The 23,281-nt window shown below is 61.2% G+C and overlaps 2 protein-coding genes across 7 annotated transcripts in view; one reads left to right on the plus strand and one right to left on the minus strand.

Annotated features, from left to right (window-relative positions):
• LOC105480550 (stabilin 1) overlaps window positions 1-11,609 on the plus strand; it is a 30,134-nt gene extending 18,525 nt beyond the window's left edge. For 3 of the 5 annotated variants that reach the window (XM_011739592.3, XM_011739593.3, XM_011739597.3), the window contains 40 exons: window positions 2-132; window positions 305-416; window positions 891-968; window positions 1,057-1,155; window positions 1,289-1,387; window positions 1,538-1,669; window positions 1,874-2,002; window positions 2,163-2,219; window positions 2,596-2,679; window positions 3,212-3,407; window positions 3,525-3,620; window positions 3,711-3,756; window positions 3,858-3,934; window positions 4,152-4,277; window positions 4,483-4,556; window positions 4,707-4,781; window positions 5,038-5,160; window positions 5,469-5,516; window positions 5,693-5,770; window positions 5,880-6,026; window positions 6,403-6,543; window positions 6,644-6,703; window positions 7,083-7,259; window positions 7,343-7,429; window positions 7,538-7,687; window positions 7,777-7,833; window positions 7,939-8,140; window positions 8,495-8,644; window positions 8,730-8,834; window positions 8,978-9,085; window positions 9,171-9,364; window positions 9,464-9,608; window positions 9,688-9,821; window positions 9,908-10,073; window positions 10,158-10,267; window positions 10,355-10,474; window positions 10,558-10,887; window positions 10,998-11,144; window positions 11,227-11,340; window positions 11,419-11,609. In XM_011739592.3, coding sequence (XP_011737894.2) covers window positions 2-132; window positions 305-416; window positions 891-968; window positions 1,057-1,155; window positions 1,289-1,387; window positions 1,538-1,669; window positions 1,874-2,002; window positions 2,163-2,219; window positions 2,596-2,679; window positions 3,212-3,407; window positions 3,525-3,620; window positions 3,711-3,756; window positions 3,858-3,934; window positions 4,152-4,277; window positions 4,483-4,556; window positions 4,707-4,781; window positions 5,038-5,160; window positions 5,469-5,516; window positions 5,693-5,770; window positions 5,880-6,026; window positions 6,403-6,543; window positions 6,644-6,703; window positions 7,083-7,259; window positions 7,343-7,429; window positions 7,538-7,687; window positions 7,777-7,833; window positions 7,939-8,140; window positions 8,495-8,644; window positions 8,730-8,834; window positions 8,978-9,085; window positions 9,171-9,364; window positions 9,464-9,608; window positions 9,688-9,821; window positions 9,908-10,073; window positions 10,158-10,267; window positions 10,355-10,474; window positions 10,558-10,887; window positions 10,998-11,144; window positions 11,227-11,340; window positions 11,419-11,475 — 4,761 coding nt within the window. In that variant the 3' untranslated portion in view covers window positions 11,476-11,609. The remainder of the gene's footprint in view (window position 1; window positions 133-304; window positions 417-890; window positions 969-1,056; window positions 1,156-1,288; window positions 1,388-1,537; window positions 1,670-1,873; window positions 2,003-2,162; window positions 2,220-2,595; window positions 2,680-3,211; window positions 3,408-3,524; window positions 3,621-3,710; window positions 3,757-3,857; window positions 3,935-4,151; window positions 4,278-4,482; window positions 4,557-4,706; window positions 4,782-5,037; window positions 5,161-5,468; window positions 5,517-5,692; window positions 5,771-5,879; window positions 6,027-6,402; window positions 6,544-6,643; window positions 6,704-7,082; window positions 7,260-7,342; window positions 7,430-7,537; window positions 7,688-7,776; window positions 7,834-7,938; window positions 8,141-8,494; window positions 8,645-8,729; window positions 8,835-8,977; window positions 9,086-9,170; window positions 9,365-9,463; window positions 9,609-9,687; window positions 9,822-9,907; window positions 10,074-10,157; window positions 10,268-10,354; window positions 10,475-10,557; window positions 10,888-10,997; window positions 11,145-11,226; window positions 11,341-11,418) is intronic. The other 2 variants (XM_011739594.3, XM_011739595.3) reach the window with 2 other exon arrangements.
• Window positions 11,492-21,965, minus strand: LOC105480549 (5'-nucleotidase domain containing 2). Of its 2 annotated transcripts, none has more exons than XM_011739591.3 (14): window positions 21,659-21,965; window positions 16,254-16,438; window positions 15,966-16,040; window positions 15,742-15,797; window positions 15,551-15,644; window positions 15,288-15,416; window positions 15,118-15,178; window positions 14,934-15,036; window positions 14,722-14,823; window positions 14,399-14,480; window positions 12,337-12,423; window positions 12,095-12,235; window positions 11,949-12,013; window positions 11,492-11,863 (listed from the first exon to the last, which is right to left on the minus strand). In XM_011739591.3, exons 1-14 carry the CDS (start codon window positions 21,777-21,779, stop codon window positions 11,602-11,604), a joined length of 1,563 nt encoding a protein of 520 aa, XP_011737893.1. In that variant the 5' UTR covers window positions 21,780-21,965; the 3' UTR covers window positions 11,492-11,601. The 2 variants fall into 2 exon arrangements, with proteins under 2 accessions (XP_011737893.1, XP_011737892.1); XM_011739590.3 differs by lacking the exon at window positions 21,659-21,965 and adding an exon at window positions 20,555-20,912.
• Window positions 21,966-23,281: the final 1,316 nt, after the last annotated feature.

Genomic DNA, 23,281 nt, shown 5'->3' on the forward strand with positions numbered 1-23,281 from the left:
GAGTGCCGGCATCACGCTTCCTGCCGATGGCCGAGTCACAGCCCTGGTGCCCTCCGAGGCTGCCGTCCGTCAGCTGAACCCTGAGGAGCGAGCTTTCTGGTTGCAGCCAAGGATGCTGCCGAGCCTGGTCAGGTGGGGCTGCCATTGCCAGGCTGTGGGAGGGGGCTTCCTTGCGGGACCCAGCCTCTCCCTAGCGAGTCCTCAGCCTGGCAGGCACTCACCCCTTGGGGTGGGCCCAGTCCCAAAGGTCTCTGTAAGTTACACTAACCTGATTCCATGACCCCCCCAAACTGTGCCCTGTCAGGGCCCATTTTCTCCAGGGTGCACTCTTCGAGGAGGAGCTGGCCCGGCTGGGTGGGCAGGAAGTGGCCACCCTGAACCCCACCACACGCTGGGAGATTCGCAACATTAGTGGGGTATGTGGTGAACTCTGGGCAGAAAAGGGGACAGGTGGGGCATGGAAGGGAGCCTGAGTGGCTACAGGCTGTCCCACATCAGGGGCCCCATGGGATGAGATTGGGGTCCCCTCGCCCTGCCCAGAGCCGGGCTCAAAGGATGTGCTCAGGATGCATTGCTGATCGGCACTGAGTCTCTGGGCCAGGAGTGACTGCCTGCAGGGGCTGTCTGTCCATCTGAGTCTGCACATGGACAAGCGCCCCTCTCACCACGGACCCTGGGGAGAGTCTGTGTGCCCAGCTGGTGGATCCTGGGTCTGACTCAGGATCAGAGTCAGTTCCTGGGAGGAGCTTCTGTGCAGGACCCAGCTCATGGGCCAGCCTGCGGACCACCTGTGGGTGCCTGTGTGCCCAGCAGTCTCTCTGTTGGGGCTGTCCCACCTTTAAGGGTCTATCTGCGCCCACCTGTGGCTAAGCTCTGCTGCTGCCTTCCAGAGGGTCTGGGTGCAGAATGCCAGCGTGGACGTGGCTGACCTCCTTGCCACCAACGGTGTCCTACACATCCTCAGCCAGGTACAGCAGGAGGAGGGTGTGTGCAGGGAACCTCGCAGGCAGGCCGTGAAGCAATGACATGCTGACCAGGCCCTGTGCTCTGTACCAGGTCTTACTGCCCTCCCGAGGGGATGTGCCCGGTGGGCAGGGGTTGCTGCAGCAGCTGGACTTGGTGCCTGCCTTCAGCCTCTTCCGGGAGTTGCTGCAGGTAAGGAAGGCTGGCAAGAGGGGACGTGCCTGCTCAGGGGACACTGTGCCCCAGGTCCAGAGGAAGCTGGTTGGCTCCCAGTGTCAAGACTGACAACTAATATGCCCATCCCTGACCTCCACCCCATCCCTAGCGCCATAGGTTGGTGTCCCAGATTGAGGCTGCTACTGCCTACACCATCTTTGTGCCCACCAACCGCTCCCTGGAGGCTCAGGGCAACAGCAGCCACCTGGTGAGGCCATGGGGCTGGGGCAATGGTGGGGAGGGCAAAGGCACAGAGGGCAAGCCTCCCATCCCACCATGAAGGGACACGGTGGGTGCGGCATGTTGTCCAGGGCACTTGTTATCCTGGAGTCCCCTGACTTCGCTCCTTCTCTCCCAGGACGCAGACACAGTGCGGCACCATGTGGTCCTGGGGGAGGCCCTCTCCATGGAAACCTTGCGGAAGGGTGGACACCGCAACTCCCTCCTGGGCCCTGCCCACTGGATCGTCTTCTACAACCACAGTGGCCAGGTTTGGGGGTCAGGGAGCAAGGAGACCCTAGCCTGGGCCCCTATCCCTGAAGATCCCTTCCCTTTGGAGTGTCCCCAGCTGTGAGCCTCCAACCTCCAACCTCTGCTCCAGGGAGCCCCCCGGCCCTGGAGTACCGCCTGACCTTATAGCCCTGCCAGGTGAGGGTGGTGGGTGGGTGGATTCAGCCTCCATCCCTCTCCCCAGCCTGAGGTGAACCATGTGCCACTGGAAGGTCCCATGCTGGAGGCCCCTGGACGCTCGCTGATTGGTCTGTCAGGGGTCCTGACGGTGGGCTCAAGTCGCTGCCTGCATAGTCACGCTGAGGCCCTGAGGGTGAGAGGCTGGGGCCAGAGGAAGGCCGGCACCGGAGTTCAGAGCTGGGAGCTGCTGGCTGGCCTGACTGGTGGGGAGGAGCGCATGGGTCAGCCTGTCCTGGAGGAAGGGCAGGGATCCAGGCCTGGACTGCCTGATGCCCCACCTTTTTTCCCTCTAGGAGAAATGTGTAAACTGCACCAGGAAATTCCGCTGCACTCAGGGCTTCCAGCTGCAGGTGAGACTGGGCTTAGCATAGCTCTGTCCCTGCGTTGCCTGCCCTCACTTCTTCCAAGGTGCCCAATCCCCTCACCCTCCAGCCCAACTTTGTTTGGCCCAGGCCTCCAGGCACAGGGAACTGGGTGGCTGATGTCCCCATAGAGGCCTGGAGGGCTGGCATGGCTCTACTGAGGGGAGATTCCCTCAGACTTGCGGCCCGAGGCTTGGATCCTGTCTGCCCTCTCCCATCGGTCTGCCTGTCTTGGTCCCTCTCTGACCCTTCTGCTGTTCTGCTCATCTGCCTGACACTGTAGTCCATCTGTCTGTCTCCCCATTCATTGCCCTGCCCCTGCCTGAGCCACTGGCTGACCCCTCCTGCCTGTCGCCATTTCCAGGACACACCCAGGAAGAGCTGTGTCTACCGATCTGGCTTCTCCTTCTCCCGGGGCTGCTCTTACACATGTGCCAAGAAGATCCAGGTTTGCCCTGAAGCCCCCCCAAAGCCTGTCCGGAGAGAAGGAGGTGGGAGTGGGTGGGGCCCAGGGGGGAGCCCAGTTTGGATCTTAAGGGCAGAAACTGGGCTGGGACTAGGGTGAGGCCAGAACCCAGAAGAAGGAGAGGGGAGAGAGGTCTGAAGTCAGAGGGCTACTGTTTGTCCCTGTGTCAACTCCCCTGGGGGAGGGAGTGGAGACCGGGAGAGGAAGAAAGGGCAGTCTGGAGCTGGCTCTGTCAGCCAAACCCCAGAGGCAGCAACTGGGCCTGGCTCGGCCCCTCACTGTGGGATCTGGGTGCAGCCCTTCCTTGCTTGAGCCTCAGTTTCCCCACCCTGCCAGAGGGAGGGTTTTAGGAGGCATCTCTGTGTCTCTTTTGGCTCTGAGTTGCTCGTCCCTGGGTCTGGGGTTCTGAGGGGCTTTGCTCTGTGGCTCTGTGGCCCCGAGATGCCCCCGTTCCCCTTCCCCCGACACCTTGCTGGGCCTCTCTCACCCTCTCTTCCACCCCCAACACTGACAGGTGCCAGACTGCTGTCCTGGTTTCTTTGGTACGCTGTGTGAGCCATGCCCAGGAGGCCTGGGGGGGGTGTGCTCGGGCCATGGGCAGTGCCAGGACAGGTTCCTGGGCAGCGGGGAGTGCCACTGCCATGAGGGCTTCCATGGAACGGCCTGTGAGATGTGTGAGCTGGGCCGCTACGGGCCCAACTGCACCGGAGGTGAGGACTGGGGAGGGGTGGGGGTGGGCTTCCTGGCAGCAGAGAGCAGCCTGGAGACCCCATCCGGGACAAGATGGGGGCACTGGGAAACTCCTGTTCTCCTTTATCCCACTGCAGTATGTGACTGTGCCCATGGGCTGTGCCAGGAGGGGCTGCAAGGGGATGGAAGCTGTGTCTGTAACGTGGGCTGGCAGGGCCTCCGCTGTGACCAGAGTGAGTGGGTCCCAAGGGGGAGGGGGCAGGTGGCTACTGAGGAGGCTGTTCCTGGGTCTGAATGACCAGAGTCATCCTCCTGCCCCCCAGAAATCACCAGTCCTCAGTGCCCTAGGAAGTGCGACCCCAATGCCAAGTGAGTAGGCCCAGCCTGAGGCAGGTGGGTGAGTGGCGGGGAGCCTGGGGGTCAAGGCACGGCTGGACAGGCATGGGCTCAGCCACTACCACCTCTCCCAGCTGCGTGCAGGACTCGGCCGGAGCCTCCATCTGCGCCTGTGCTGCAGGATACTCCGGCAATGGCGTCTTCTGTTCAGGTCCAGCCACATGGACGCCCAGAGCCCTCTCTGAACTTTTGGGGTGGCTGTCCACACAGAGCCCCCTTCATTTCCTCTAGGCCCAGCCCCCCTCACTGTCCCATCTTGGGACTCACCCTTCCCTCTGACCTTTTCCTTTCTCTCATGCCCTCCTCTCCTGTCCTGCCCCTGGCCCTGTGCCTACTCCTAAGGACTCTCTGGGACCATCTCCCCCTAGAGGTGGACCCCTGTGCCCATGGCCATGGAGGCTGCTCCCCTCATGCCAACTGTACCAAGGTGGCACCTGGGCAGCGGACATGCACCTGCCAGGATGGCTACATGGGCGACGGGGAGCTGTGCCAGGGTGAGACTAGGCCCCCAACCTGGGTTGTATGTGGGGCTAGGGGTCTGGCTTCAGTGATCTGAGTCAGATTAGGAAGGGCTGAGGGGCATGTGGGACTTGTGGGGACTGGGGGTGCTGAGATAGGAGGGGGTGGGACAGATGGTACAGAGGACAGATGAAGGCGGTCCTCTAAGGGCCACCCCCATCCCAATGTCTCTTCCCCCAGAAATTAACAGCTGTCTCATCCACCATGGAGGCTGCCACATTCATGCTGAGTGCATCCCCACTGGCCCCCAGCAGGTCAGCATGGCAGGGTTGGACTTGGGGGGTCATGCCCTCACAGGATGGGGCCTCCCTTCAGGGCAGGCCCGGGGAGGGGGTGACCCTTTTACACAGGGTGCTGGCCAGCTGTTGGCTCCCAGCAGCCCCACTGATCAAGACTGGGGACAGGTCTCCTGCAGCTGCCGCGAGGGTTACCGTGGGGATGGTATCCGGACCTGCGAGCTCCTGGACCCCTGCTCTAAGGTCAGGCACCTGGTCCCGCCCTCCTTTGCTGAGGAGAAGGAGAGGGGACTGAGGCAAGAACCTGCCCTCCTCACCTCCAGCAGGGTTCTAAGGGCCTCTGCAGGGTGGGCTATGCTCCCCTGAAGCTCGAGTTTGATCAGTAGCAAATGGAATCTGGGGGGCTGAGCAGGGGCCTTCATGGCCTCTTTCACAGGGCTGAGTGGGATAGAGAAGTCCTGGAAGCCACTGATACCTTCCTCTCCTGTCCCTGCCTCAGAACAATGGAGGTTGCAGCCCATATGCCACCTGCAAAAGCACAGGGGATGGCCAGAGGACATGTACCTGCGACACAGCCAACACCGTGGGGGACGGCCTCACCTGCCGTGCCAGAGTTGGCCTGGTAATGATGCCCAAGTCAGACCCCTGATCTGGTCTTGGCTGTGCCCCATGGGCCTGACCCGTGGTCTTGGCAAAGCCCCGATTTGATCCTGATCCTGGCCCTGACCATGACACTGAGCCTGACCTCTGACTGTACCTGGGCCTGGCCCCAGCTATGACCCATGAAACCAGCCCTGACCCCAACTCAGACCCCGCGGCTTTCCTTTCCTCATGTCTGCCTTGGCTAGACCTTGGGCTGCAGGTGCTGGGACAGGCACCAGGCCCTGAATGGGGGCTGCCCCAAATCTGAGCTGACCCTCGCCCCCCCAGGAGCTCCTGAGGGATAAGCATGCCTCATTCTTCAGCCTCCGCCTCCTGGTGAGTGGCCAGCTTGGGCCTCTGTGACCTGCAAGTCCCACCCGTCTCTGGGCTTCTGTTCCCATCTGGTCAGGGGGTTGGCTGGTTTGTTCTCTCTGAGTCCAAGTCTTCCCCAGGAGATCCATGGAGGCCTCAGGCTTCTCCCCTTCCACTCACGCTGTTGCTGCCTCCCTCAGGAATACAAGGAGCTCAAGGGCGATGGGCCTTTCACCATCTTCGTGCCGCACGCAGATCTAATGAGCAACCTGTCGCAGGTATGCAGCCCCCAGAGCGACGCTGGGCAGGGCTGGGCGCTCTGGTGGTGGCCCTGCTTGGGCTGAGGCAACAGTCAGGGACCCCACTCCCCTCGCGACTCCACCCCAGGATGAGCTGGCCCGGATTCGCGCTCATCGCCAGCTGGTGTTTCGCTACCATGTGGTTGGCTGCCGGCGGCTGCGGAGCGAGGACCTGCTGGAGCAGGGGTACGCCACAGCGCTCTCGGGGCACCCACTGCGATTCAGCGAGAGGGAGGTGAGCCCCGGCTCTGGCCTGCCCCGCCCCTGCGCGCCTGTGCCCGGGCCCCACGCAGTCACCACCCTCACCTCCCCCAACCAGGAGGGCCTCGCACAGACAGAGCTGAGTCCAGCCCCAGACCCCACCCGCGACCTGGCCCTGGCCCACTGCCGTGGGCCTGTCCTGCCCAGCGACCTTGCGTCCTTCTGAGGACTGAGTCCCGCCCCCTGCCCTGACTCCGCCCCAGACCCCGCCCACCTCTTGTCCTGGTCCCGAACCCGGGACTGCCTGCACCCTAAGACTCGCCCAACCCAGGCTCCGCCCATACCTCAGGCCCTGACAGCTTCCAAGCACCCCACCCATCTGCTTTATCAGCCCTGTGCCCCGCCCCCAGGGCAGCATATACCTCAATGACTTCGCGCGTGTAGTGAGCAGCGACCATGAGGCCGTTAATGGCATCCTGCATTTCATCGACCGTGTCCTGCTGCCCCCCGACGCGCTGCATTGGGAGCCGGAAGATGAACCCATCCCAAGGGTATGACAGGCAGGGGCCTGGGAGGTGGAAAGCAGGCAGCTGGGGGCCTGGGATCCTCCCTTCTCGCCTGGCCTAGCTGTTTATGAGAGCCTTTCCTCAGAGAAATGTCACTGCTGCTGCCCAGGGCTTCGGTTACAAGATCTTCAGCGGCCTCCTGAAGGTACTGCTCCCGTCTGGGCCTGTCATTGTGGACACATATGCACATGGAAGTGTGTGCAAGTGTGTATGCGTACCTGTGCGTGCATGCCCACCTGTGTGCCCACTGTCCCATGTGAGCCTGTGTGAACTCACGTGTGCACAAGCCACATCTGTGTGCATGAGCACCCCAGGGTGAGCACATGGGTGTGCTTATGTGTGCCCGCATTTCTGATAGCAGTGTGCACAGTTGAGATGTGTGCACACACATTCCTGCCTGGGATGGTCACAGATGAGAGTGGGTGAGTGTGGAGCCCCTTCCTGCTCTGTGGCACAGCTCCCTGCCTTTGCTCACTAGTCTCTGACTGGGCTGCGACTGCCACACCTTTGCTGCACCCCACCAGGTGGCCAGCCTCCTGCCCCTGCTTCGAGAGGCGTCCCATAGGCCCTTCACAATGCTGTGGCCCACAGACGCCGCCTTTCGAGCCCTGCCTCCGGATCGCCAGGCCTGGCTGTACCATGAGGACCACCGTGACAAGCTAGCAGCCATTCTGCGGGGCCACATGATCCGCAATGTCGAGGTGGGTACAGCCTCCAACTTTGGTCCTCACTGTCTGCAGCTCACCCTGCCTCTCCACCTCCAATCACGATTCCACCTGCTCAGGCCTTGGCATCTGACCTGCCCAACCTGGGCCCACTTCGAACCATGCATGGGACCCCCATCTCTTTCTCCTGCAGCCGAACGCGGCCTGTGAGTCTGGGGAGAGGGCTTGGATGAGGGGAGTAGGAGGCAGGGGCCCTGGCAGTGGAGTTGGAGTGCACCTGTGACCCCCGCATACCTCACATTCTCTCCTTGCAGGGTGAGCTCATGGTGGGTGAGGATGATGCCCGCATTGTGCAGCGGCACTTGCCCTTTGAGGGTGGCCTGGCCTACGGCATCGACCAGCTGCTGGAGCCACCTGGCCTTGGTGCTCGCTGTGACCACTTTGAGACCCGGCCCCTGCGACTGGTGAGGGAGGCCAGAGGCAGACGGGTAGAAGCCCACCCCTGTGGTGTCCGTCCATCTGACTTTGCTGTGTTGGCTTCCCTCCCTTCCAGAACACTTGCAGCATCTGTGGGCTGGAGCCGCCCTGTCCTGAGGGGTCACAGGAGCAGGTACAGGGCTAGGGGCTGAGTGGGGGTGGTGGGGTGGGGGCAGGCAGAGCCCAAGGACCACCAAACTCAGAACCACCCGACTGCGGCCTGACTCCTTTGGCCCAGGGCAGCCCTGAGGCCTGCTGGCGCTTGTACCCGAAGTTCTGGACGTCCCCTCCGCTGCGCTCTTTGGGATTACACAGCGTCTGGGTCCAGCACAGCCTTTGGGCTAGGCCCCAAGGCCTGGCCAGGGGCTGCCACCGCAATTGTGTCACCACCACCTGGAAGCCCAGCTGCTGCCCTGGTCACTATGGCAGTGAGTGCCAAGGTGAGCATTGCAGACACTGTTGACTGGCTCCTCTGTTCCCCAAGAGAGCCAAGGCACAGCTCTGGCCATTGTCCCTGAGAGGGTGTTGGGGCATCCAGGGCTGGGGAGCTCTGGGTGGTGAGTAGATTTTACTAGTGGGAGTGCTGGGAGAGGCAGGGTGGGAGTGTGGACGGTGCAGAACCTGGGGAGGAGTGCTGGGGGGTCTGGATGCTCTCCAGGACACAGGCCTGGAGGGATCTTAGCAGTGTGGGGACATGGGTCGGGGACAGATGGCAGGGCTAGGCTGGAGGTACATGTATGGGGGTCCTGGTGAGAGCCCCTGGCCCCACCTCACTTCTCCTACCCCATCCCCAGCTTGCCCTGGCGGCCCCAGCAGCCCTTGTAGTGACCGTGGCATGTGCATGGACGGCATGAGTGGCAGTGGGCAGTGTCTGTGCCGTTCAGGTTTTGCTGGGACAGCCTGTGAACTCTGTGCACCGGGTGCCTTTGGGCCCCATTGTCAAGGTGGGCCGTCCCTGCCTGCCCCACGGCCCGATTCCTTTGGCCCTTGTGGGCCAATCTTTATCTTCCTGCCTGTCCTTCTCCCCAGCCTGCCGCTGCACTGTGCATGGCCGCTGTGATGAGGGCCTTGGGGGCTCTGGCTCCTGCTTCTGTGATGAAGGCTGGACTGGGTCACGCTGTGAGGTGCAACTGGGTGAGTAGCCCCATGCTTGTGCCCACCCTGCACACTTGTGTACATGTGCACACATCAGTAAAGGCACCAAGGGTGGGTGGAATGGGCAGAGGCCAGTAAGGCAACTACTAACCTGGTTCTGGGGGCTGGGCCCTCGGGGACAGAGCTGCAGCCTGTGTGTACCCCACCCTGTGCACCCAAGGCTGTGTGCCGTGCAGGCAACAGCTGCGAGTGCAGCCTGGGCTACGAAGGGGATGGCCGCGTGTGTACAGGTAAGCAGGTGGGCGGGGACATGGAGGTGGGAGGCCTCCACTCCCCTGCAGTCACTGGGTCCAACCACTGCCTCCCTGCCCTCAGTGGCAGACCTGTGCCAGGACGGGCATGGTGGCTGCAGTGAGCACGCCAACTGCAGCCAGGTAGGAACAGCGGTCACTTGTACCTGCCTGCCTGACTATGAGGGTGATGGCTGGAGCTGCCGGGCCCGCAACCCCTGCACAGATGGCCACCGCGGGGGCTGCAGCGAGCATGCCGACTGCTTGAGCACCGGCCTGGTGAGCAGGTTGGGGAGCCGAGCAGCCAGGGTGGGGAGGCCTGGCAGACCTTCCGACCTCTGAGGGCGGAAGGGCGCCCACTGCTCTCCCCAACCCCAGAACACACGGCGCTGTGAGTGCCACGCAGGCTACGTAGGCGATGGACTGCAGTGTCTGGAGGAGTTGGAACCGCCTGTGGACCGCTGCCTGGGCCGGCCACCACCCTGCCACTCAGATGCCGTGTGCACTGATCTGCATTTCCAGGGTGTGTCCCCTGCCCACTCCCAGTACCCATTTCATTCCTCAGAGCTGGCCAGCTGACCATGCACCCCTCTATTCTGCAGAGAAACGGGCTGGTGTCTTCCACCTCCAGGCCACCAGCGGCCCTTATGGTCTGAACTTTTCGGAGGCTGAGGCGGCATGCAAAGCCCAGGGAGCCGTCCTTGCTTCATTCCCTCAGCTCTCTGCTGCCCAGCAGGTGTGTGGGGCCCAGAAGTTGGGGCCAAGTGTTGGGGGAGGCCTTGACTGGGTCTTGGGTCTCAGCATCCCCTCCTGTTCCTACAGCTGGGCTTCCACCTGTGCCTCATGGGCTGGCTGGCCAACGGCTCTGCTGCCCACCCTGTGGTTTTCCCTGTGGCAGACTGTGGCAATGGTCGGGTGGGCATAGTCAGCCTGGGTGCCCGCAAGAACCTCTCGGAGCGCTGGGATGCCTACTGCTTCCGCGTGCAAGGTGCGTCCACCCCACCAAACCCTACTTCCCCGGCTCTGCCCCTTCCCACCAATCCACTGTGCCACTGACCTGCCTTTCCTGCAGATGTGGCCTGCCGATGCCGAGATGGCTTCGTGGGTGATGGAATCAGCACATGCAATGGGAAGCTGTTGGATGTGCTGGCTGCCACTGCCAACTTCTCCACCTTCTATGGGGTGTGTGGGGCCCAGCCTTGGGGGTGGAGGGTGCTGGGATCCCCGTGGAGGGAGCCTGCTCACAGTTCTGTCTTTCCACCATGCCAGATGCTACTGGGCTATGCCAATGCCACCCAGCGGGGTCTTGACTTCCTGGACTTCCTGGATGATGAACTCACGTATAAGACACTCTTTGTCCCTGTCAATGAAGGCTTTGTGGACAACATGGTAACCAGCAGGTGTGGGCAGAGCAGAGCCCGAATTGGCCATCTCCATCTGGCCCAGGCCAACAGGCCTTGCTCTGCCCACAGACGCTGAGTGGCCCAGACTTGGAGCTGCACGCCTCCAACGCCACCCTCCTAAGTGCCAACGCTAGCCAGGGGAAGTTGCTTCCAGCCCACTCAGGCCTCAGCCTCATCATCAGTGATGCAGGCCCTGACAACAGTTCCTGGGCCCCTGTGGTGAGTCTGGCAGCTGTCCCACCCCGGTGGCCCTGGCCCTTGCTCACCATGGGCTTGACTCTGGTCTCCCTGCAGGCCCCGGGGACAGTTGTGGTTAGCCATGTCATCGTGTGGGACATCGTGACCTTCAATGGCATCATCCATGCTCTGGCCAGCCCCCTCCTGGCACCCCCACAGCCTGTAAGTTGGGGATTGGGGAGGCAGAGCCCTTCCTGGCATCCCCACAACCTGTGAGCCTGGGGAAGGTGGTGGGACAGATCCCGCCAGGTCAGTACTCTCCCTGTTTGTAGCAGGCAGTGCTGGCGCCCAAAGCCCCACCTGTGGCGGCAGGTGTGGGGGCTGTGCTTGCTGCTGGAGCACTGCTTGGCTTGGTGGCTGGAGCTGTCTACCTCCGTGCCCAAGGCAAGCCCACGGGCTTTGGCTTCTCTGCCTTCCAGGTAGGGCTGGGTTGGGGCTGCCATGGCGGATCCTTGGATCTCGCTCAAGGTGCCTTGCCACTCACCCCTCTGCTGCTCCCAGGCGGAAGAGGATGCTGCTGACGACTTCTCACCGTGGCAAGAAGGAACCAACCCCACCCTGGTCTCTGTCCCCAACCCTGTCTTTGGCAGTGACACCTTTTGTGAACCTTTCCATGTGAGCATGGAAGTGTGGCGGATGTGGGATGGGCCCAGGCCCCGGTCACGCCCGCCACCAACAGCCCTGCTCTCCTAGGACTCACTCCTGGAGGAGGACTTCCCTGACACCCAGAGGATCCTCACAGTCAAGTGATGAGACTGGGGCTGAAAGCAGAGGCACGCGTAGGGAGAAGACCACTTTTATTGCTTGTCTGGGTGGACGCCCAGGGTGGACAGGGCGGGAGGGGCTGGGGGCCTGTCCCGGACAATAAAGGCGCCCTCAGCGGATGTGGGCCATGTCACCAAGGAAGGGGGTCTTCATGCAGCCAGTGCAGAGCTGGTCCATCCAGAGAGGCGCCTCGTGCTGCAGCGGCGTGCGGCGCGGGTAGAAGGTGAAGTCCACGCGGTAGTTGAGCAGGCAGCTGAGGGAGGCCATGTAGAGGTCAGAGAAGCGCACGAGGCGCCTCGAGAAGTAGGTGGGGTTGTGGAAGGTGCGGAAGATGCTGCCGAACTGCGCGTTGAACAGGGCCTTGGTGATGCACCTGGCAAGGGAGACACGATGCACTTGAGGGGTAGGCCTGGGGTGGTGGCTTGGCCGGGACTCCTGCCCTGGCCCCACCTGCTCACCTCAGCTCCTGCCGTTCTTTCATCCAGGCAGCTAGCACCTGCCTCGACTCCGCGTCCTGATAGGTCTGGGGACACAAGGTGTGCATTGGGTGCATGCACCCAGGCGGCTACTGCCCTGGCCCTCCCACAGCCACCTCGGCCCACACCTGCATGCGCTCCAGCAGCCCCGTGAGTGCTTGCTGCCACGTCAGCGAGTGCATGTACTGCTCTGTGTTGATGATGCGGATCTCACGCTCCAGCTCAGGGATGATGGCACCCGTGCGCCAGCCGTGCCGCAGCATGAGATCCTGGTGGGTGGGGCGGCAGAACTGGGCTCAGCACCAGTTGCGGGGGTGGGGGTGGGGTTTCCTGGCCCTCCCCGCCTGCAGCCCAGCTCTGCCTCCCTCACCGCCAGGTCACTATAGAGGTGGTCCCCAAAGTAGAGCACGCGGGGGCCACGCCATTCCGTCAAGCGCAGGAAGTCAAACAGGTTTCCCTAGGGAGAGGAGGGGAATGCTGCTGAGCCAAGTGTGCCTTGTCCTCCACCAGTCCTCCCTCCCAAATCCCCAGAGGCAGCCCAAATCCAGCCGGATGCCAGCTGCCCTTTCCCGTGGCCTTGCTGCTCCCTCCCTGGGCCCTGGTCCTTGTCACTTTCCCCTCCTACTTGGGAAGGGGATTCTGCCTGCTGCAGGAAGGTGTCCTATAGGCCTGGCATGGTGCCCATGCCTTGAGGCCCTGCTCCCTGTGGTCTCACACATACCCCAGACTAGGGATTGAATCCCTGTTTGTAAGGAAGAAACTGCAGGGAAGGCTCTGCAGCCCTGAAGTCCTTGCTGGCCTCCCCTGCCTCAGTGCAGAGGGACCTGGCAGACCAATGGCAGACCTCACCAGGGCCACCAGCATCTTGGAGCCGGAGAAAGATGGAGATACTTAGCCAGGCCCACATGTAACTGGGGAAGCTCACAGGGCGGCAGAAACTGAGAGGGCCAGAGCAGGAATCACTGGAGTAGTGCTGAGGCAGCAGCCACCAGGGCAGGAGTCCACACCTCAAAAGCGAGAGGAACTGACACCCAGCAAGCACAGTTCTTGGAGCAGTCTGTGCATCCAAAGCCTCAGAAGTGGAAGCGCTGGGGGAAACAGGTGGTGTGGGAGAAGCCAATTGCTGAACTAAGTTCAAGTGGAGGGGCAGAGGCCCAGTCAGGCCATAGACCAAGGGAGAGAGTCTCAAGGGGCAGGAGACTGAAAGACTCCTAGTAACAGGCAGGATCCAACACACAGTGTAAGGCAGCTTCAGAATATTGGGCATAAAGAACTGCCTGAAAGCTGCCAGGGAAGAAAGTCATGTGTTTCCCATAAAGGTGCATGACCCTCTTCAGCTGAGGCTGGATGCCAAGACAGGGGAGAGCAGCCCCCTCAGAGCTGATGGGACACACCTGGGCCCAAGGGCTGTGGAGAGTTTGGGTGCAGAAGGGTGGCAGGCAGAGCAGTGGGCAGGGCTGAGAGGGTGGGAGTGTTTCCTGCAGGCCAGGCCTGGGCATTGGCCACCCCCACACTGCTCCCCTGGCCAGCTGCTGGCTTCCCCATGCCCCAGCCCCAAGGCCTTTAGAACCCCTAGCCTGAAGAAGCCCAGCTCAGCCAGGATTTCTGCATTCCAGCCAGGGCGAAACCTTAATCACTGCCTGCTCATAGATACCCAGTCCCACCTCAACACCAGTCCCTCTCATTTTCCTAGCCAGGCAGGAAGGAGGAGTTTCTCTAGAGCACCCAATGAGCTGTCCCCAACCAGACTTGTTCTGGCTGCAGCAGAGTGCTCAGCCCCAAGAAATGACATCATTTATCAGGCATTTCATGATCTCTGACCATTCTTGTTTTTTGAAGACAGGGTCTCGCATTGTTGCCCAGGCTAGAGTGCAGTGGTGTGATCACAGCTCACTGCAGCCTCGAACTCCTGGGTTCAAGTGATCCTCCCATTCAGCCTCTGGAGACCAAAGGTGCATGCCCTAATTTTTTCTATTTTTAGTAGAGACGGGGTTTTGCCATGTTGGCCAGGCTGCTCTCAAATTCCTGAGCTCAACAAGCTATCCTGTAGCCTCGGCCTCCCAAACTGCTGGGATTACAGGCATGAGCCACCGCACCTGGCCCACTGGCCATTCTGAGGGCTTTATATCACAGCTTCAGTAGAGAGTATTACAACTCTTTTGCAGACAAGGGAAGCAAGGCACAGAAGTCAGGCAACCAGGCCAGGCTCCCTCTGCTGAGTAGTGGAGTTTGGAATTCAAAGCCAGGCAGCTTGACCCAGAGGTCAAGCTCTCGAGGCCACCCAGACCTGCTCCCTGCCAGCCATTACCTGTGTGAGGCTGCTCAGGGCCAAGGAGCTGTGCTGCTTCCTCAGAGGCTGCCTCTGCACAGCCTGGAGCCCTAGCTAGGCCCCATGCCCCCACCACGTGCTGCTTTCCCCAGATGGCCCTTACCTGCCGATAGATCTTGCCCTTTTCCAAGCGGGTGATCCGGTCCCACTGAAGTGAGCCCTTCTCATCGAGTTTTCTGAAAGGCCTGGGGTGCAGGTAAAGGGCTTGACTTCCAGTCTGTGGCTGGGCCATGGGCCGGGCAACCCCCATCCCTCCTTCATAAAGGCCCACCTGCTCAAGTGGACCCATGCCAGCAAGGGGGTGTCCCCACCCCAAGCACACTGGGCAGTGGGCAAACGCCAGGTTGGCCTCCTGCTTCAATCCCCTCACTGGGGGGAGGCCTCTATTCCCCTTCCCTGACCCTGTGACCCCCACCATGCCCATACTTGCGCCGGTCAGTGAAGAAGCTGGGCTTGTCTGCCTGGACAATGACCACATCGAAGAGCTGGCGCCAATCGGGACCCACCATGTGCCGCATCCCCTTGTCTCTGTGCGGAGGAGGTTCCGGTGGCAAGTAGTCTGAGGGCAGCTCTGTGCCTGCCCTCCCCACCCAGAGCCCTGGCCCTGCTGTCCCTCCGTCCACAGGGGCTGGACTCACACGAAGCTGAAAGGACTGTTGGTGATGAGGAACAGCTGTTTCCCATGGGCCACCAGGCGGCTCAGGACGGCAAACGTCTCGTCCCCTCTCAGGATGTACTTCTCTAATGGGGCAGATGGGTCTGTGAGGGCCAGCTCTGCCACCTGCTCAGGCTGGCCACGGCAGGGCTTCTATCCACCCTTACCCATGTCCTGCTCGATCCACTGGTACATGAGGCCCTTCACATGCACGTCTCGGATGGCGTCCTGGGGGCGGTGGAGGACAATGAGGGTGCAGCAGGGCCCAGGCAGGCCTGTCCTGCTGTGGCTGGACTTAGCTTTCCCTGCCATCTGAGGGCAAGCCCAGCATCCTCACCGTCACATCCTTGTAGAGGTGCGCTTGGTCAAACTCCAGGCTGTGGCCCAGGAAGTAGTCCACCACGCAGGACAGCAGAGCCATCTCCGGCAGTGAGAAAATGTCCATGAACTGCTTAATGGAGGGACCCTGCGGAGGGGGCCATTGTCTCAGACACCCTTTGAGGCCCCACCCCCTTCAGTGCTGGAGATGAGGGCTCCAAATCTGCCTTGGGACTTGGGCACATGTCCATGGGGCAAGCTGGCTGCTGGGATATGGAGTACCTTGCCATAGAAGCCACTCATCTGGTATAGTGGGATGTGCTGGGTGCCCCCATACAGCGCGATCACTTCCTCATCTGGCACAGGCTGGAGGCCCCTGAGCAGGCCCAAGATACCATCAGTCCAAGGTAGTCCTGAGCCAGAACAGCAGTGTAGGGTGGGGCAGGGGTGGGGTCGGGGCAGAGCCAACTGACCTGTAGGCTGTCCCCAGCTGCACATAGTGGAAGGCGTCAATCTTCATCAAAAGGCTCTGGGGGCGTCAGGGAGGCAGGACAGACGGTGAGGAGGCAGTTTCACCATGGCCCCAAGCCAGCCTCTTTCAGCCCATGCCAGAACCCCAGCTGGATGGTATTAAGGGGTAATGACCATACCAAGAGGACACCAAGGAGGGAGCCCCTATACAGGTCCAGCCACTCACCTTCTGAATGTCATAGTGGAGGCCACGGATGGCAAAGCTGGGGTTGTAGTCATACTTCCGAATCCCCTCTGGGTACTGCCGGGAGAAAGCAGCCAGGCCTAAGCCAATAACCCTGCCAGACCTGCTGGCTGGTGGCCACCCCAGGCAGTCAATCCAGCCACCTGCCCAGGGCAGCGGCCAGTCAAGAGGGCCAGGGAAGCCCCACGACTCAGCCCTGAGCTTAGGCCAAGGTGGGTCTGGCTGGCCTCCAGGCCCTGGGCGTGTTGGTGGCAAGGACCCCCGTCTCACCTTGTAGTGCTCGATCAGGATGTCACGGGCGGCGCTGAAGATCTCGGGGTGCAGTGCGTCTGCATACTGGGCCAGCGTGTAGTCGTAGTCAAAGCCGTAGACCTCAACGTCACGCAGGCTGATCTCGTTGTTGGCGTAGATGGCTGCTGGGTTCAGGAGACTGCAGACCTCGGGGGGCAGGAGGTCTAGAGGAAGGAGATGCAGGGAGGCAGTGATGGGGACGATGATCCCTGCGGCAGCTATGGCTCCTGAGCACTCTGTGGGGGACTAGCCCTGTGAGCCTCAGAAACACCCCACAATAGTTCCTCTTATTCCAGTGCTGCAGATGCTCAAACAGGCCCAGAGAGAAGTCACTTGCCCAGGGTCACGTGGTTAGGATAAGGCAGAGCCCCTGGCTGGAGCTCCTCCCCATGGTTACACCTGCCTGCATTACACTATCTCCTGCAGCCCACCAGGTGTACTGAGTCTGTGACTACTCCAGGCCTTCATCACTAAGCCCCATCAGACACAGGGCCATGCTAGAACCCTGGCAGCAGTCACTTAACTCCTCACTGCCTAGCCCCAGAACAGCTGCTTTTGGGATGCTCTACAGTGCAAATCCTCCCACTTGCTCAAAACCCATGCAGGAACATCACTGTCTGGGCCGCCTACAATTCAGTGGCTCCTCTGCTTCTCTCAGGGGCCCTGCCCTGCCCCCTGGCCTCATCTCTCAGCCTCCCTGGGATTATGTGTGAGGATAGCGTGTGGGCACTGAGGACTCCAACCCAGAGTGGCTGGCTCTGTATGGCCAGACTAGGGAGCTGAGGCCATGGATGCTGACTTTTCTACCTTTCCCAGAGCTGGGACTGGGGCTCAGGAACATTAGTGGGAGGGGGCGTCCCTCTGCTGATCGGGCTGCCAGCTCTGTGCACCTCCCATAGCCCAGGGAGAGTGAGGCCCCTCTAATCAGATTTCAGCTACCCGCCAGCCCATATAATGACATTTGCTGGCTCTAGCCAGGGAACATTGCTAATTACGACAGGCAGGACGTGATGTCAGGTTCTGGGCCATTATCCGGGCTGCTCCTTCTGGGGATGTGGTCGTGGCCACCCCAAGTCCCTGGCTGCTCCCAGGAGGGTGCAGTTGGCTTTGAGGCCCACAGCAGGGTGCTGAGCAGGGCACTGTGCAGCATGGGTTCTGGGGTCCCAAGGAGGCAGACGAGGCTGAGAGGCCCCACGTTACCTGCCCTGGTTTCCCTGTGTGTACAATGGGGAAAGTGGAAGGGAAAGGAAAAGGAAAAGAAAGGAGATGTGCCAGGAAGGCCACATGCAATGAGGTCAACCAGACAAGACCATGATAGAGGGAGCTCTCACGGCTATGACTTCAGGAAGGTCACCTCACCTCTTGAGCCTCAGTTTCCTAGTTTCTAAAAGGGTAGGAAAAATTGTACCAAGTGGGGCATGGTGGCACACACCTATAGTCCTAGCTACTCAGGAGGCTGAGGCGAGAGGATTGCTTGAAACCCAGTAGTTCAAGACCAGTCTAATCCATATAGCGATACCCTATCTCTGTGAAAACATTTTTAAAAAGAAAAAAAATGTACCAACCTACAGAATTACTAAGAGGGTCATATGGAAGGTGCTACTCTGCAGCAATCTCACTCTGCACCCGCACATATACAGGATTAAATGGGTGATATGTTTCCTGAGCCTATGAGCATCCTGTCCCCAATTTCCTAGTGTCCCTCCAGAAGCAGGGGCTGCAGGGAGAAGGGAGCAGGCAGGACTAGATGCACAGGGCACTGCCTTGCAGGGATCCCAGCTGTAAGACTCCAGGGGATGCCTGTCTCAGCCACAACCCCAGTGCCGATCACAAAGCAGGAGCTGCCAGGCCAGAGGGCCAGGGAAGCCCCAGTGTGCCTGGCAGCTGCTGCACTCAAAAGGCAGACACCTTATTGACGTGCTCTGTGCCCAGAGCACCTGCCTCAGAGGCACTCTGGGAACACAGGGCTCCATCCCCACCCCTTTCCTTTGGAGCCAAGTTCAGGGTGTGGGTGGGGGATCAGGTGTGGCTGCTTCCCCGGGCCAGTACAGAGTGGCTGCTCCAAAGATCCGTGAGTGTAGACAGGAGCCCTCACTTGGACAGTTGACTGCAACGCTCTAGGGAGTTGCTTCTGAGCCACGCCTCAAGGCCTAGGGTTCTGGTGTCACTAGGACCCTGGGCCTTGCCCTTCCCATGGCTCTGAGTTCCCAGGTACCAACTGTGACTGTGACTCAGAAGACCTCGGAGGGTCTGCTTGCCAGTGCAGCCTCTTGCTGGCAGAGTCCTGGCCTTCACCTCTGCCCTTAAGGATGTTCCCAGGGGCCCAGGGGCAGACAGTCCTCCCAAGAACAAAGCAGGATGGGGAAAGAGCCACAGGGCCTGGCGGCCAGGCCTGATTTCTAGACTAGAAAATTCTTGGCTCTGGGGCGACAGCGGCCTGTTCCCTTCCATAGGTGGTGTGGGTTGGGGGGCAGCTGAGGGTGTGTCCCACCCAGCATGTCCAGCAATTGCCCTCCTTTCTCCTCAGCCCCAGCTCCCACACCTGCCCATGGTTCCAGCTCCCAGGGCAAACTGCTCCCTAGCAGCCATGACACTTGTGGATGTCTTAGAGGCTTGTCTCGTTCAATCCTCACTCTCACCCTGTGAGGCAGTCTCACTTATTCCCCCATCGTCCGGAGGAAGAAACTGTGGCTCAGGGAGGTGAAGTCACTTGCTCGAGACCACCCAGTAACAGGCACCGGGTTTGAGATCACCATTCAAGTCACCCCACCTGCATTAATCACTCTGCCTCTCAGCCTAGCCTCCCACTATCACCACACTGAGGCCAGGCGGGTGGGGGCTGGTGGACTGAGGGACGTGCTGCGCTGCTCTTAGCCCATAGGCATTAGCCCAAAGCAGACCTTTAGCCCAAAGGTGTGAAGCTGGCTCCTGTGGTGCTCACCATGGGATCTTGGTGGAAATGACTTTGCTCGTTGTATGACAAGAGGAGCTTAGAGGGCTGTGAGGCTCCAAAGATGCAGACAGGCCCAGGAGGACAATGTCCAGTAGATCCCCGTGCTCCTCCCTGAAACCTCCAAGGCAGGCTTCTCAGGATACTCACAGGGTCTTCTCCCCGCCCAGAGCAAAGACTTCATAAATAACACTGGGCAGCCTCTCCACAGACACAAACTCAACCCGGGACCTTGAGGGTGGACAGATGCCCAAGGCTTCAAAATGACCATTCCTCAGGGGCCTTTACCATTCTGCCTTCACTGGTCAAGAAGTGATTCTCAGCCACCCCACAAAGCCGGAGTGAAAACCCTTGTCTAGCCAGTTGGAATCTTCCAGACAGGGCCACTTTGTCTTATCAGACAATGAAAGCTACCTCACCCCTGGGGGTTCCTCCGGAAGCTCCCCTGCCCCACTTGGCCTGGTTCCAGTCATCACCCAACCCTGGGACAGAGAGGCCCCAGGACTGCGTTTCATGCTTGAGAGAGGGTGAGGCTTGCCTGGGGCCACCCAGCTGCTCAGTGATAGGGTCACGACCCAAACCACATCTGTCTGCTGCAGAAGCAGGGCCCCACTAGACGCAGGAAGACAAGCAGTCAGATGTCCAGCACTCTCAGCTCTGGGGCCTCACTAGTGAGCCCTAGCCGGCCCCCTCTAAGAAGGGGCCTCAGCCTCCTCAAGCCATTTCTCAGAGGGAGAGAGCAGGGACAGGGAGGTTAAGTGCCCTTTGCAGCTCTAGTCTGGGCTACAGGGGGCGGGGTTGACTTGGTTTCTCCCAGTCTTCGCTTCCCGTGCTGAGAGGGGGCCGGACCTCCAGGGCGACATCGAGGTGTCTGGGAAGTCCAACCGGTGTCCCCTTTGGTCCGGCCGTCCCCAGGAGCCCGTTCCGCCCGGCGCCGCTCGCTGGCTTTGTCCACAGCACTCTCCCGCCCCAACTAAGGGCTGGCCGAGAACAAGGGGTTGGGGGCGTTTCCGCCGCGGCCTCACGTTGGGCGGGACCCCGAAGGAAGACGGCGGGGGCCCAGCACTCCGGCAGCCGCTCAAGGCGCCCCGAACTCCCCAGACCGAGCCGGGGAACAAACCTCCCGCCCGCCCCCGGGCGTCGGGGCGCCCCAGAGGCCCCCGGGATGAACGGCCGGACCTTCTCGCGAAAAGCAGCCTGGTCCTTGGGCTCCGCGGCCCCGGCGAGCCCCACTGGGTGCTTCCCCGCAGGAGCGGCGCCCTGGGGCTCGGTCCGTCAGTCAGTCCACGCGGAAGACACCCCGGCGCACGTCCCGCCCCAGCTCACCCACCGTGCACCAGTCTCCTCATGTCCTGGTAGCGAGCCCATAGGTGCGCGCTGAGGTCGGCGCCGCCTGCGGGTGCCTGGGCGGGCGCGGAGCGCGGGGCGCCGGGACAGTGGGCGCCGGGACCCGGGGGGCCGCAGCCAGGGCAGGAGGGCGAGGACGAGGCAGTTCGCGGCCCGCCGTGGCCTCCGCACAGCAGCCAGCGCCGAGCGACCGCCCGCAGCCCCGCACCCGCCATGCCCACCGCGCGCCGCCGGCGCCCGCCGCCCGCCGCCCGCGCTGCCCTGTCCCTCCCGCCGCCCGCCGCCCTCCGACTGCGCGCCCGCCACGGTGGCCTCGTGCTCCTCACGGCGGCCGGCCAATGGGTGCGTCGCGCGGAGCCCGGCCTGCCAATGGGCGCGCCCCTCGGCCCGTGGGGCGGGAGGCCCCGGACCCGGCGGGGCCGGGCCGGGCCGGGCCGGGTCTGGCCGGCCCGGGCGGGGCGGGCTCCCCAGCCCCCTCCCCCAGTCTCCCGCGCGGCGCGGGAGGACTCCGCGCCCCCCTTCGGCCGTCACGCCGGCGATGGCGGCGCCCTTCCCTGGCCCCAGCCCTGGATGTCAGAGGGCCTAAGCGCGGCCGTCCCTGCGAGGCTCCGGACGGCCGAGGCGCCGAGCAGAGACAGCCCGAGCGCGACGTGTACCCCCCCCCCCACCCCGGTTCCCAGGTCCTCTACCGCCCTCTCCGCTCCCGGGTCCGCCCGCCCCACCCTGCGCCTCTGGATGCTTTTGACCCCAGATTCTCCGCCTCTCCCCCCAGTCCTGGTGCGCTCCTTTCCGGGGGGTCTTGGTCCCCAGTCTCCGGGCTCGGACTGACTGACCACTGACCAGAGCCCAGGCCGGTCCACTCACTGGTCTAACAAATAAAGAACCTTTCCCGCGCTCCCCGGTGCCAGGCCCACGCCGGGGGAGGCCGAGAGGCCTGCAGGGCAGCCGACGTCCACTAAGGCAGACTCTTCTCCCGCTAGGGTGACCCCTTCTAACTCAACCAGGTGACTGGGCCATGCGCTGCAGGGTTGTGGGCCACGGTCACTGCGCCTGCTTGTTTCTGACCTCGGTAAGTGGCCACACTCACCCGTCAACCCCCGGTTTCCCGACGCAGGCCCCTCGTGAGATGCTGTGGTCTTTTCTAGCAATGTCGCCAGGCTTTCCAACAAAATTCCTCTTTCCTGCGCAGAACCGCTCTCCACTCGCATTTCTTCTGCTCAGATCCGTATTCCGAGCCCGCACCAGGCTGTGTGCCGGGTCCAGAGGAGGCCGACCCAGCACCCGTGGGCCCTGTCGAAGGGGTGCCAGCTGGGCACGCGTTGTTTTCTGAGGTGGCCTCGCTGTCTTTCAGGGTGTGTGTACATTCGAAACTCCACTGAACCTTGATTGAAGACCTAGTGTGGCAGTCCATGGCCTGGAGACTGGTAAGGATTGAGGCCATAGGATGGGCTTGGGTATGGCGGTGCCCCCAGGGCCCCACTGAACTAGTGGGTGTGCTGGGAACCTGGCCACACGTGAACCTCTCCAGACGAGGGGCTGCTCTGCAGCGTCCAGCCGTCAAAACCTCCTGTAGAAATTGGAGCGAGCATCAAGCCTGTGTGTGTGCATGCTTGGGTGGAGTCAACCCGGAGAAGAAAGAGGCTTCCGGGCTGGCCCTCCAAAGCCGGTTGTACAGGCGGCAGCTCAGGCTACTCACTGCGGGCCCTATGACCCTTTCTGGGGCGCTGCTTGCTCTCTCCAGTCTGCTTTTGTATATTTTGTGTCCATATCACCAAATCGTCTCATTGGTTCTAAGCTTTCATTTACCTTCCTTAGATTGTCTAATAGTTGTCTCCCTTCTCAAAGCTGTTCCTGCAGTTTTTATTTTAGTTCTAGGTAATGGGGTGACAGCCCCCTTCAGTTATCTTCAGCAAGCACAGCAGCATGAGAGGACGCAATGACAAGTGAAGTCTCTTAAGTCAGAGCCCTGCTTCTATCTGGCATAGCTTCTTAGTCAATTAAGAGAATACATGTAAAGAATACACGTTCAGACTGGGCGCGGTGGCTCATGCCTGTAATTGCAGCACTTTGGGAGGCCAAGGCAGGAGGATCTCTTGAGCCCAGGAGTTTGAGACCAGCCTGGGCAATATAGTGGGACCCCCGTCTCTACAAAAAATTAAAAAATTAGCCGGGTGTGGTGGTGCGCCCCTGTAGTGGTGGGAGGATGTCTTGAGCAGGGGAGGAGGGGTTTGTAGTGAGCCGAGACTGCGCCACTGCACTTCAGCCTGGATGACAGAGTGAGATCCTGTCTCAACAAACAAAAACCATATTTGGGAATACATGGGAAGAGCTCTGCCAATCATTATCATCATAGTGAATATTCTAACTAATGTTTTTTTTTTTTTTTTTTTTTTTTTTTTTGAGACGGAGTCTCGCTCTGTCGCCCAGGCTGGAGTGCAGTGGCGCGATCTCGGCTCACTGCAAGCTCCGCCTCCCGGGTTCACGCCATTCTCCTGCCTCAGCCTCCCGAGTAGCTGGGACTACAGGCGCCCACAACGGCGCCCGGCTAATTTTTTTTTTTTTTGTATTTTTAGTAGAGACGGGGTTTCACTGTGGTCTCGATCTCCTGACCTTGTGATCCGCCCGCCTCGGCCTCCCAAAGTGCTGGGATTACAGGCGTGAGCCACCGCGCCCGGCCTAACTAATGTTAATCAGTTACTATGCTCCAGGG

The sequence above is a fragment of the Macaca nemestrina genome, chromosome 2 (assembly GCF_043159975.1).
Source record: "Macaca nemestrina isolate mMacNem1 chromosome 2, mMacNem.hap1, whole genome shotgun sequence".
Classification (NCBI taxonomy): Eukaryota; Metazoa; Chordata; class Mammalia; order Primates; family Cercopithecidae; genus Macaca; species Macaca nemestrina.